This window comes from Eumetopias jubatus, unplaced genomic scaffold (assembly GCF_037043125.1).
Source record: "Eumetopias jubatus isolate StellerSeaLion01/CBP00866 unplaced genomic scaffold, mEumJub1_p1.0 scaffold_4, whole genome shotgun sequence".
NCBI classification, from domain to species: domain Eukaryota; kingdom Metazoa; phylum Chordata; class Mammalia; order Carnivora; family Otariidae; genus Eumetopias; species Eumetopias jubatus.
In genome coordinates, this window is record NW_028274810.1 from 3,493,229 (window position 1) to 3,504,857 (window position 11,629).

General features: G+C 46.3%; 1 protein-coding gene across 1 annotated transcript in view; it reads left to right on the forward strand.

Moving 5' to 3' along the window:
• Nucleotides 1-10,802, forward strand: part of OTUD7B (OTU deubiquitinase 7B) — a 55,051-nt gene extending 44,249 nt beyond the window's left edge. Inside the window, exons 7-12 of the mRNA XM_028088328.2 lie at nucleotides 514-626; nucleotides 2,761-2,888; nucleotides 3,303-3,452; nucleotides 4,083-4,197; nucleotides 5,351-5,435; nucleotides 6,808-10,802. Of these exons, the coding sequence (XP_027944129.1) occupies nucleotides 514-626; nucleotides 2,761-2,888; nucleotides 3,303-3,452; nucleotides 4,083-4,197; nucleotides 5,351-5,435; nucleotides 6,808-8,016 (1,800 nt within the window). The 3' untranslated portion in view covers nucleotides 8,017-10,802. The remainder of the gene's footprint in view (nucleotides 1-513; nucleotides 627-2,760; nucleotides 2,889-3,302; nucleotides 3,453-4,082; nucleotides 4,198-5,350; nucleotides 5,436-6,807) is intronic.
• The last annotated feature ends 827 nt before the right edge of the window (nucleotides 10,803-11,629 follow it).

Below are 11,629 nucleotides of genomic sequence, written 5' to 3' on the forward strand. Positions count from 1 at the left end.
CATCCTGAGCATATAGATGGCAGTAGATGAGATTATGGCAGTAGAAGAGATCACCCAGAAGGAACCAAGGCTGCTAATATTATTGACACAACACCAATACTTCTTGGGTAGACAGGGTTGAGAGAGATAGGAGAAAGTAGTGTTGCAGAAGTGAAAGGAGAAGGAAGTTTAATGAGGAGTTGAAATGCTACTTGAAGACTAAGAAAGACGAGAACCAAAGAGAAGGTCATTGTCCTTTGCCAGAGTCAGTTAGGTGAAGTGGTGTAAGTGGGGCAAGGGGTGTAGCCTGGACTGAAGTGGGCTGAAAAAGAATGGAAGAAAAAGAAGTGTAAGAGAGATCATAGACTATTCTTTTGTGGACCTTGACTAGGAAAGGGAGAAGACTTTGTAGTACACGTTGTAAGCCAAGTGCTAAGAGAATAGGGAGTGGGGCACTGTGAGTGAGTTGAATAGCTGCTGCCTCGTGAACCTAGCCTCTAACTGCTTGATCTCCCCTGCCTGTCTTTCACGCAGTCAGGCCTGGTGTACACAGAGGATGAATGGCAGAAGGAATGGAATGAGCTGATCAAGCTTGCCTCGAGTGAACCCCGCATGCATCTAGGTTCCAATGGAGCCAACTGTGGTGGGTGAGTATGGCTAACGTGGTTGGGGGTAGGAAGTAATATTTACTGAGTCCTCAGTGTCCAAAGAACTTCTTGCTAGGGGGATGTTAGAAGGAAAGAGAGGGGCTGTGGCAAGGGTACAGAAGGGTGTAACAGCATGGTACGTTCTAGAAACCACAAGTAGTTGGGCATTGCCAGAATACCGAGTACATGGTATAGAGTGCTAGATGAGGCTGGATAACCAGAGTTTTGTGTGCCATGCTGAGGTTTCTGTTGTACGATGCTGAGGAATTAAAATCGTATCCTATCCAGACTTTGAGAAATTGTAGGACATGACTCAGTTTTCTCAATAAATATACTGCAAGGAAAATAAAAAGGGAGAGGGAACCTAAGTTTAAAGACACTTACACAAATCAACCAGTGGGAATGTGTGGACATTTATGAGACAGCTGGGGAAACGTGAACAATGTCTACATGTTTAATTGTTAATTTTTTTAAAGTGTGATATTAATGGTTGTGTGGTTGTTTTTAAAAGGAGTCCTTTATTTTTTATTTATTTATTTTTTAAAAAAATATTTTATTTATTTGACAGAGACACAGCGAGAGAGGGAACACAAGCAGGGGGAGTGGGAGAGGGAGAGGGAGAAGCAGGCTTCCTGCGGAGCAGGGAACACAATGCGGGGCTTGATCCTAGGACCCTGGGATCATGACCTGAACCAAAGGCAGACGCTTAAGGACTGAGCCACCCAGGCGCCCCAGGAGTCCTTTATTTTTTTAGAGATAGAAACTGAAAAATCTATGGATGAAATGATATCTAGGATTTGATTCAAAATAATCTGGTGGGGTGGGGGTGGGGCCTAATAGGGAACTAGATCAAGGTCTAGGTGAAACAACATTGACCATGTGTTTTATAATTGTTGAGGCTGGGTGATGGATACGTGAGAGTTTAGGTATAATATTCTTTCTAGTTTTGAATGTTTAAAATTTTGAAATTTTCTGTAAGATAAGGTTAAAAAATTATAACCTGTCCAGACTTTATTGTGCATAAGAATAATCTGGGAGGCTTGTTAAAGTGCAGATTTGGGGACCTCCACCCTAAGGAAGTTCAGTTGAGTTGGACTGAGCTATGGCCCAGAAATCTGCATTTGTACCAAGTACCCAGTGTTGAATAACATTGCTGTTGGGGTCAGGAAGCCACTGAATTGTGTGTATCCTGGTGACCGGAGCAAATTCGTGTATTTGAACACACTGCTAGCAGAGCGGGTGATGAAGTGGAGGGCATTGAGACTGGGTGCAGTTGTAGTAATCCGGGAGAGAGGCCATGGGTGTGAACAAGAGGGGTGGGTTGCAGACAGGCTGGAGGAGATAGATAGGAGAGAGACACGTAAGAGATGGAATCAGTCAAGCCAGGTGATTAATTAAGATGAAAGATAAAGAAGAGTAACTATTTCACAGATTTCTGATTAGGCTACTAGGTAGATATGGTGAGGGTGAGATGCTCTTCTTCACGTAAGGGAACATAAGAGGAATTTTTTTTTTTTTTTGTGGGACATGATGCATGTGATGTGTGGGTGGTTGTAGGTAAAGTGAGGCTACACAGTTGTGTCCTGAGCTACAGGATAAAGCAAATAGGGGAAGGCTATTGAGCAAGATTGGTTTTAACAGAGGGATTACCTCCAGATTCCTAACACTGTTTTAGCCTTAGGGCCTTCACATCTCTTTTCTTGGATTTCCCCATCTCTGAAACGGGAATAGAAACAACCACCATAGCATAAAATAATCAGCTATGTCCATGGCAGCTTTAAGATTAAAAAACCAGGAAAAGGGGGTGCCTGGGTGGCTCAGTCATTGTGCGTCTGCCTTCGGCTTGGGTCATGATCCCAGGGTTCTGGGATCGAGCCCCGCGTCAGGCTCCCTGCTCAGCAGGAAGCCTGCTTCTCCCTCTCCCCCTCCCCCTGTTTGTGTTCCCTCTCTCACTGTGTCTTTCTCTGTCAAATAAATAAACAAAATCTTAAAAAAAAGAAAAGGAAAGAAAACCAGGAAAGGACATTCCTCTTTTTCCTCTTTGTGGAACTGATCTTCAGGGGTGTCTTGTTTGGTTTTCTTCCCTCTCCCCTCCGCGGCGCCCCTTCCACTCTCTCCCCTCCTGCAACTCTAGGGTGGAGAGTTCAGAGGAGCCTGTATATGAAAGCCTAGAAGAATTCCACGTCTTTGTCCTTGCCCATGTGCTTAGGAGGCCCATAGTCGTCGTGGCCGACACCATGCTGAGGGACTCTGGTGGGGAAGGTGAGTCAGTCCTCGGTGCCCTGAGCACCTTCTATTTGCAGAGCCTTGGGCTAAGCACTGGGAGGAGGGAAGGAAGGGGCTATATGGACCCTTGGGGAGAAACAAGGTATACATTAGGACAATGCAAAATTCTCAAGAGATCGAGAGCAAAGCAGTTGGGGTTAATTGATGAGGCTTCTTAAGAAAGCCTGCTTCTCCCTCTCCCGCTCCCCCTGCTTGTGTTCCCTCTCTTGCTATGTCTCTCTCTGTCAAATAAATAAATAAAATCTTTAAAATAAATAAATAAATAGATAGAATGATTAACTAGGGGTTAGAGTGAGTAAAAGGGGGGAGCTCCCTTGGAAGAGTGGGGTGTGGGGATTGCCCTCTAGGCAAGAACACATCCTGAATAACAGACTTTGTGGTTTGCCGCAGCGTTCGCCCCTATTCCCTTTGGGGGAATCTATCTGCCCTTGGAGGTCCCAGCCAGCCAGTGTCACCGCTCCCCTCTGGTGCTCGCCTACGATCAAGCCCACTTTTCTGCACTTGTGTCCATGGAGCAGAAGGAGAATGCCAAGGAACAAGGTGCTGAATGCGATGTTGGTGTCTTTGGTGTCAACTGGTCTGCTTAATTTTCACTTGGAAAAACTTAAATGGGAGAGAGTGTAGGAGGGAAGAACTAAGTGACATGCAAGCCCAGACAGTGCACACTGATACTGTTTTACTAAGCTAGAGATACGCCAGGGTGTTTAAATTAAAAATAAATACGTTTTGACAAAGAGCTTTGGGGAAGAACACAGTAGCCTGCCTGTATTTGCTTCTCCCTGTTCTGGAGTGAAGAGTGTGTGTATTAAGGTCATAGAACCTTCCAAGTGATGCTTTGCGACTGAGCCACCCAGGCGCCCCTGCTGTATTTGTCTTAATAATGACTTTGAATTTTTTGAATCCACATTAACCGGCAAGAACATCGTGAGTGTTTGTTGACTGACTAGGGGGGAGTCATGGAGATTAGTGGCCTAAATTGTGTGTTGGCTGGTAAGGGAAAACCAGTCTGTCTGTTTTTGATGCCAGTGTAATTCACATGTGAAAACTGAGTGAGCTCAGTTCGAGACCTGTGATATGATCCAGCCTCCTCTTTAGTGAAGTCAGTTTGCGTTCAGTTGCCTTCCTCTCTCCTTAAGGAGACTCCTTGATGACATGTTTCTTCCTCCCCAGCTGTGATCCCACTTACAGATTCAGAGCATAAGCTGCTGCCCTTGCACTTTGCTGTGGACCCTGGAAAGGGCTGGGAGTGGGGCAAAGATGACAATGACAACGTCCGATTGGCCAGGTGAGGCAGGCATAGGCTTCCCACCTGCTAAGTGTCTCTTCCACATACAGCATCCATTTCCCCGGGGACTCTTCCTCAGCTCGGAGGCAAGACAGTCACATCCTAGCTCTGGTGTTTTGGGGAAGTTGGAGACGGCGGGGGGAGCGGGGAGCGGGGACATGTTGGGCACCAGGATTCTTACAGCATGCAGCTGCTTTTTCTCCCCATGAAAGAGGGAAATCCTGGGATTACAACTTGTTCTTTCCTTATAATGTGAGGAGTGTTCTTCTCCTGGGATACATCCCAGAATCTCCAAAACGGTGATCAGAAAATCAAGATAATCAAGTCACACTTTTTCTCCCGGTCCAAGTGAGAGGTGTTTTATTTTATTTATTTAAAAAATTTTTTTAGGATTTCATATTTTAAGTAACCTCTACACACAACATGGGGCTCGAACTCACAACCCCAAGATCAAGAGTTGCATGCTTTACCAACTAAGCCAACCCATGAGAGGGGTTTTTAAATAATTGTCTGAAGTGTTAGTTTGCTTTGGATTGTTGCCTTTCCGAATCTAAATAGCAAGAAAAATGTTCTTTCTGCCAGCCCCCCTCCCTGCCACCTCCCAAAGCAGGTTTAGTCCTCGGCCTGTGCCCTCCACAGCTTCCTATGAAGAGGGTATGGATATAAAAGCTTCCTTACCTCTTACCCAGTGTTTCCTTCTTTGGGCTCCTGACACTGGGATCCAATTGAGAGGGTTTGATTTAAAAACTCAGAATTTATGGCTTTTAAAATAAGTTCTCACCTAGATATCAAAAGCTCCTTCTTAATAATATTTACACCAGCAACAATAATGGCTACTGTTCAGTAAGTATTTCCTGTTTTCCAGACATTATGCTGGGTCCTTTCCAGTGCTATTTTAATCTTCACAACAACCTTACAGGGTAGATATTATCTATGCCCATTATCAACCCCAGCTGAGTTCCAGGGAGGGTGAAGTGACTTGCCTCAAGGTCATAAAGCTTAGTACTAATTGGTGGAGCTATAATTCAGACCCCACCTTGTCTGAGTCCCAAGCCATTGTAGCCCTCTCCCATCCTACCTCCCAACTGGATCACACACTTTGCTTTTTAAAGGTCACAGGATGTTTTTAATTCTTCCTTTCTCCTCTTCACAGTGTAATCCTGTCCCTAGAGGTCAAATTGCATCTGCTGCATGGCTACATGAATGTGAAGTGGATCCCAGTGTCCTCTGATGCACAGGTAAGGACTTCTCCGACCCCACCCTTGTACGTCCTTGGTTTTCAGTGACAGGGGGAACAAGGAGACCTGGCAGTGGTTTCCTTATGAATCCCTTCTGAGTGGTAGCTGACGATTCAAGGTTAGGAATAACTGGAAAATATCAGATGAGTTCCAAAAGACACTTTTTCCTGCCTTCTTACCTGTTAGTGCCCTCCATTTTCCACAGCTCCTCTCCGGCTCTGCTTTGTGATACTAAAACACATTCTTCGAAGAAAAGTTTTCTAGACTTTTTGGTGAACTTGAGATTGTCATTACTTTGTCCCAAGCCTTATATATATAGATTTCTGTGGAGGATACCAGAGGAGACAGAATCGCTTAAGTCTCCTTAAGAGACTGATCTAGTAGGTTCTGAGGATGTCATCATTCTCCATAGAACAGGAATACAGGAACAAGGGCAGACTGACAGACTCTAGTGCTGAATGTCTAAAAGTTGAGGGGATGCAGAATGGTTAGAGTTGGTTGTGGTTAGTTAAGACTTCCTTGAGATTAATTTTGGGCAAAATCTGGCATAGGCAAATTTGTTTGTTTGTTTTTTAAAGATGTTATTCATTTGAGAGAGAGAGACAGAGGGAACACAAGCAGGGGGAGAGGCAGAGGGAGAGGGAGACGCAGACTCCCACTTGAGCTTGGAGCCTGACATGGGGCTCGATTCCAGGACCCAACCATCTGAGCCACCCAGGCATCCCAGGCATAGAGAAATTTGTAATTGAGGCGCCTGGGTGGCTCAGTTGGTTAACGGTCTGCCTTCGGCTCAGGTCATGATCCTGGGATCGAGTGCATCAGGCTCCCTGCTCAGTGCGGAGTCCGCTTCTCCCTCTCCCTCTGCCTGCCGCTCCCCCTGCTTGTGCTCTCTCTCTCTCTCTCTCTGTCAAATAAATAAAATCTTAAAAAAAGTGAGAGAGAAGTTTATAATAAAGGGTATTCTAGTATCTGTGGAATATTCTTCCTCCTTACCCAGACGCCATGTATTGTATGGTTGCTCATTGCTCTAGAAGAACCTCCTTATTACAGAAGGGAGTCAAATTGCAGGGGGTGAGACAAAAGTTAGATATTTAGATACATCTTTCCCTGGTCCATGGGAGAGCTGACTGGAGCTGGGGAAGGACAGTGCCTTCCTGGGTGACCCTTCTCCACCATGACAACGGCCCTTTGCTGGAACTAGGCAGGCACTCCAGGGATGGAGTGCACAGGGATGTTATCAGCCCTTTTCCACGGGGCTAATTCCTGTAGCAATGCTGCAGCGAGCCCTGTGAGCCAGATGGATGGGCTAGAGGGGACTTCCCTCGCCTCAGCCCAGTGGGACAACCAGTAATCCTGTTCTTATGTCCTCCAGGCTCCCCTGGCACAACCTGAGTCCCCCACAGCCTCAGCTGGAGATGAGCCCCGGTCCACTCCTGAGTCTGGGGAATCAGACAAGGAGTCGGTTGGCAGCAGTTCTACAAGCAATGAGGGCAGCAAGCGGAAAGAGAAGTCAAAGCGAGGTCGGGAGAAAGACAAGAAGAGAGCAGATTCTGTGGCCAACAAACTGGGCAGCTTTGGCAAAACTTTGGGCAGCAAGCTCAAGAAGAACATGGGAGGCCTGATGCCCAGCAAGGGCTCGAAGCCCGGAGGGGTGGGAACGGGGTCGGGGGTAAGCAGCGGCACCGAGACCCTGGAGAAGAAGAAGAAGAACTCACTGAAGAGCTGGAAGGGTGGCAAGGAGGAGGCAGCGGGGGATGGGCCCGTGTCTGAGAAGCCCACGTCTGAGTCTGTTGGTAATGGAGGGAGCAAGTATAGCCAGGAAGTGATGCAGAGCTTGAGCATTATGAGGATTGCAATGCAAGGGGAGGGGAAGTTTATTTTTGTTGGAACCCTGAAGATGGGTCACCGTCATCAGTATCAGGAGGAGATGATCCAGCGCTACCTTTCTGATGCTGAGGAGAGATTCCTGGCCGAGCAGAAGCAGAAGGAGGCAGAGAGGAAGATCCTGAATGGAGGGGTGGGGAGTGGGCCTCCTCCAGCCAAAAAGCCAGAGCCAGATGGCGGGGAGGAGTTGCTGACTGCCCCCCCAGCAGAGTCCAAGGCAGTGGCATTCCCTGCTGGCTACCCTGGGGGCTTTACTGTCCCGAGGCCTGCTGGGGCTGGAGCCCACTGCCAGGAACCCCGGAGGCAGCTGGCCGGGGGGCCTTGGGGGGGGGGCCTACCACCCTATGCCACCTTCCCCAGACAGTGTCCTCCAGGGCGGCCCTACCCCCATCGGGACTGCATCCCGTCTCTGGAGCCAGGCAGTCACCCCAAGGATGGCCTTCACAGGGGTGCGTTGTTAGCACCCCCGTTCCGTGTGGCTGACTCCTACAGCAACGGCTTCAGAGAGCCCCCTGAGCCAGATGGATGGGCTGGAGGGCCCCGGGGGCTTCCTCCAACCCAGACCAAATGCAAACAGCCGAACTGCAGCTTCTATGGACACCCTGAGACAAACAACTTCTGCTCCTGCTGTTACAGGGAAGAACTGAGGAGGAGGGAGCGCGAACCGGGTGGGGAGCTGCTGGTGCACAGGTTCTGAGGAGGGGGAAGCCTTGGAGGGCAAGGGGGGCTAAACAAAGAGAGTTAAGCTCAGCTCATTGGCTCATCAAGACCCAGCCCCCATGCGGATGGGGCAAATGCAGTAATGTCAGTGGGAGCCTAGCCAGGAACTTCTGAAGTGTATGTGCGCGCTGGAGAGCTGCCAGGCTGGCAAGAGCAGGTCGGGGCTGGGCGGTGCCTGGAGGGCCGCGCAAGCCCTTCGTCAATCTTGCTGGGACTGAGGAGGTACAAGGGGGAAAGATGGTGATTTTGTCTCATAACTACTTGGGTACACCCCAGGATCCAGGGGAAATGAGGGAAGGTTTAGTGTGTGGGTGTGGGGAGGTGGGCAGAAGTCCGGGGCAGGAGCAGGCAAAGGAGGTTCTCAGTCAATAAAAGAAAAACCAGACCAAAGTTCTTGTAGGTTGGAAAAAAGCACATGACGGTGGAGTGGGGAGTGTGGAGGGAAACTGGGGAATTAGATTTGCTGTTGATTTGAATTAAGGTAGAAATTAGGGTTGGCCAAATTCTTTCTCCTGAAGGATCTGGAAAGACAAGGCAGTAATGTGTCCTCACAGGTGCTTATTAGGAGGGGGTTGGTTTAAATCCGCTTACTGAGATGGGAAAGGGAAGAACTTACAAGGGGAATCCTTTTCCTCTCAAGTTTTATTTCTTCTAAACAGCCGTCTGTCATCCGTTCTGGTTCGAGAGGAGATTGCTGATTGCCCCGGATCTTTTCCTCATCCTTTTTGAGGGCTGAGCTCAGCTAAGTTAAGATTGTGATTTTTTTTTTTTAACGACTTTAATTTTATTTAAAAAAAAAAAGGAAAAAGTTCCCTCAGGGGAAGGGAAGAGTAAGGAGAAGAGCAGCTGTGTGGGCTGAATCTTCTCCAGGTGATCTTTTGTAACTACTTAGCAATAACCACACAGTGGGGTGTGAGTGCACCCGGGGAGGGCAGGAGCCGGACAGACCTTTGGCCAGACTGTTTCAAACAAAACCAAAAACCATCCTCTGCTGCTGTGTTTCTGTAGAAAGCAACTTCTTTTGACTCTTTTTTTTTTTAAGGAGAAGAAACAAACAAAACGACCCCATTGAGCAAAAACATTTTAAAAAATGATTTTTTTTTCTTCCTATGATTCTTTCTCCTTCCTCTCTACTTTTGGAGAATGAACTTAACATCCCGGCTTCTTTTGTTAAGCCATAGCTGACCTTAATCTGTGGTTAGTTTATTAAAATAAGAAAAAAAATACTTTGTAAGAAGACATATTTTTGATAATAGGATTGATGTTGAAACACGGGGGTAGGGGTTAGGGGCAATTTATAAAAAGGTAGTTAGAGAAATACTATTTTAGTGAACTGTAACCACAGATCACAGATTACTCCCAATGAGCTGATCTGTCTTTGGGTTTCACCCTTTCCCTGACTCAGCCCTTTTCCCCAGAGGGTGGGAATGGGCCTATGGACACAGAAGGGGGAGCTCCTTTGCATTTTGCACAAAGCACAAGTCTGGACAGCCTTTACTCTGGCCAGCACCATTTCTAAGAGCTTTAAACTGGAGGACCTATCCTGGGCCGATTTTCCTTTTTCTTTCTTTTTTTTTTTTCTGGGGAAAAAAAAACTATGCAATTGTATACACTCCTGGGTGCATATGAAGAAGGGGAATAAGTGTACTTAAGTGTCCGGAGTGTTTATCGGGGCTGTTTTTCTGTATGTGGATTTCTCTTTTGAGGTATGTACTCCTAACCCATCTCATGGAATGGCATCCCCACATTTGCTCTAAACCGGATGTGGGCTGGGTGTGTGTGTATGTGTTTTGGGGACCTGTAATTGCCATATATTGCTTCTGCCCAATCAGGAAAGTTGTCATCCCATGTCCCCCAAGACTGTCCTCTTCATTGGAACTGCTCAGAGTTTAGAAAGATTCCTCTTTCTTCAGCAGACTTGAAAGTCACTCACTTTTCAAATCTGATAGTCTGTTGATTTAATCATTTCATATGGCTATTAATTCTTAGGCTTTTATTTGAAAATAGAATGGTTTTCAGGAAGCACTGGGGTCAAAGGAGATAGATTCCAAAGGAGGGGATGTACATATTTTTGGCCAGGGCTGGGACTACTACAAGATGAGTACTCCCTTTGGTATAGCACTTTAAGGAGTACTGAAAAACTCAGTGATTAAGATAAATACCATGTTAATGCAGTATTTAAAATACAAGAAAACTCCATGATGACTAAAATATCAAAATCTTAAAGAAGGATCCAATAGGACTGAGATTAAGGTGAGGGAAATAAGCTGAATTGAGCAAGTATGGGGTTGAATCCTGTCCTTACAATTTTGATACTTAGTTCATTGTGGATATTTTACATTGGTTTTGATGTTCAAAAAATACTGCATTAAGATAGTATGTTGGTTACTGAGTTTTGGGGCACCCCTTAAATTTTGTGCCCGAGGTGAGAGCCTTGCTCACCTCACCCTGTCTCTGGGGCTAGAACAGCACTAGTGAGACCATCACCTCGTGAACCTCCATCCCCTAAGTGCGCCCAAGCAACAGGTGGCTCCAGCTCACACCCGGCACAGCTCACCTAGCTTTCCCGGAGGCGCCCATCTCCAGCATAGGATTCTGGCCTGGACCGATAGGAATGGGAACAGACCAGGGGTTTTCCCAGAGAGTAAAGCCAGGAAAGTTTTAATTCTCCATTGGACTGCTGTGTTTGGATTTGATTTGTTATTAGATTCTAGCTAATACTTTTGTTTTTAAAAACTGAGGACAAATGAACAAAAACAGAAACCTGGTGTCATGTTTGTATTTGTTTTGATTTATAAACTAACCAATCCCAATTTATTTGACCTCTTTTCAAATAAAAAAGGTAGAAATTCTGGGGGGTTGCTTAGGAGTGAATATGATAAAATAGGACTTTATTTAGGCCCTGTTAGCTTTTTATTCAGAAATAAATTATTTTTGTTTAATTTGGGAAGGTAACTATATATTGAGGCATTAAAAAAAAAATTCTCCATTCTAAGGATGACGGGCCCTGAGTCAATGGATGTTTTTCAGTAGGGATGAGTAAAGACTGTTTTGCTTTATTCTTTGAGGGGGTTGTGTGGGATGGAGGGTGAAGGAATAATGCCTGGGAAATGAAAACAGACTCTGGTTGGTTTGTGGCATTTTGGGAAGATGAGGGGGTGGAAGAGGCAAGCCCATGCAGTTACTGTGCTGGGAGAGGGGAGGAGAAGGAGACGTGACGTGCACCCAAAATGAGCAAAAATTCCTTGGTTAAGGAGGGGTATGTGGCTGAAGGGGGAGGCAGGTCCTGTCAGCCTGGCTGAGGGATGGGATCTCTCAGGCTTAAATAAGTGCACTTAGTTCTTTTAATCCAGGGCATTGGGGTACCTACTGAGGTTTTTATTGGAGAGGGGAAATATTTGGGGTTCTTATTTTTCCCCCCTTAAGACAGTGCTACCCCTCCACCCTACATTCTCCACCCCAGCCTTGATGGAGCAAGTATACTATAGGATAGGTCTCCAAATTCCTACCTTAATCTGTGTTGTTTTATTGGGAGTTACAAGATTTAATCAAAAGTTTTTCCCTCATACTGGATCCTATCAACAAAATAA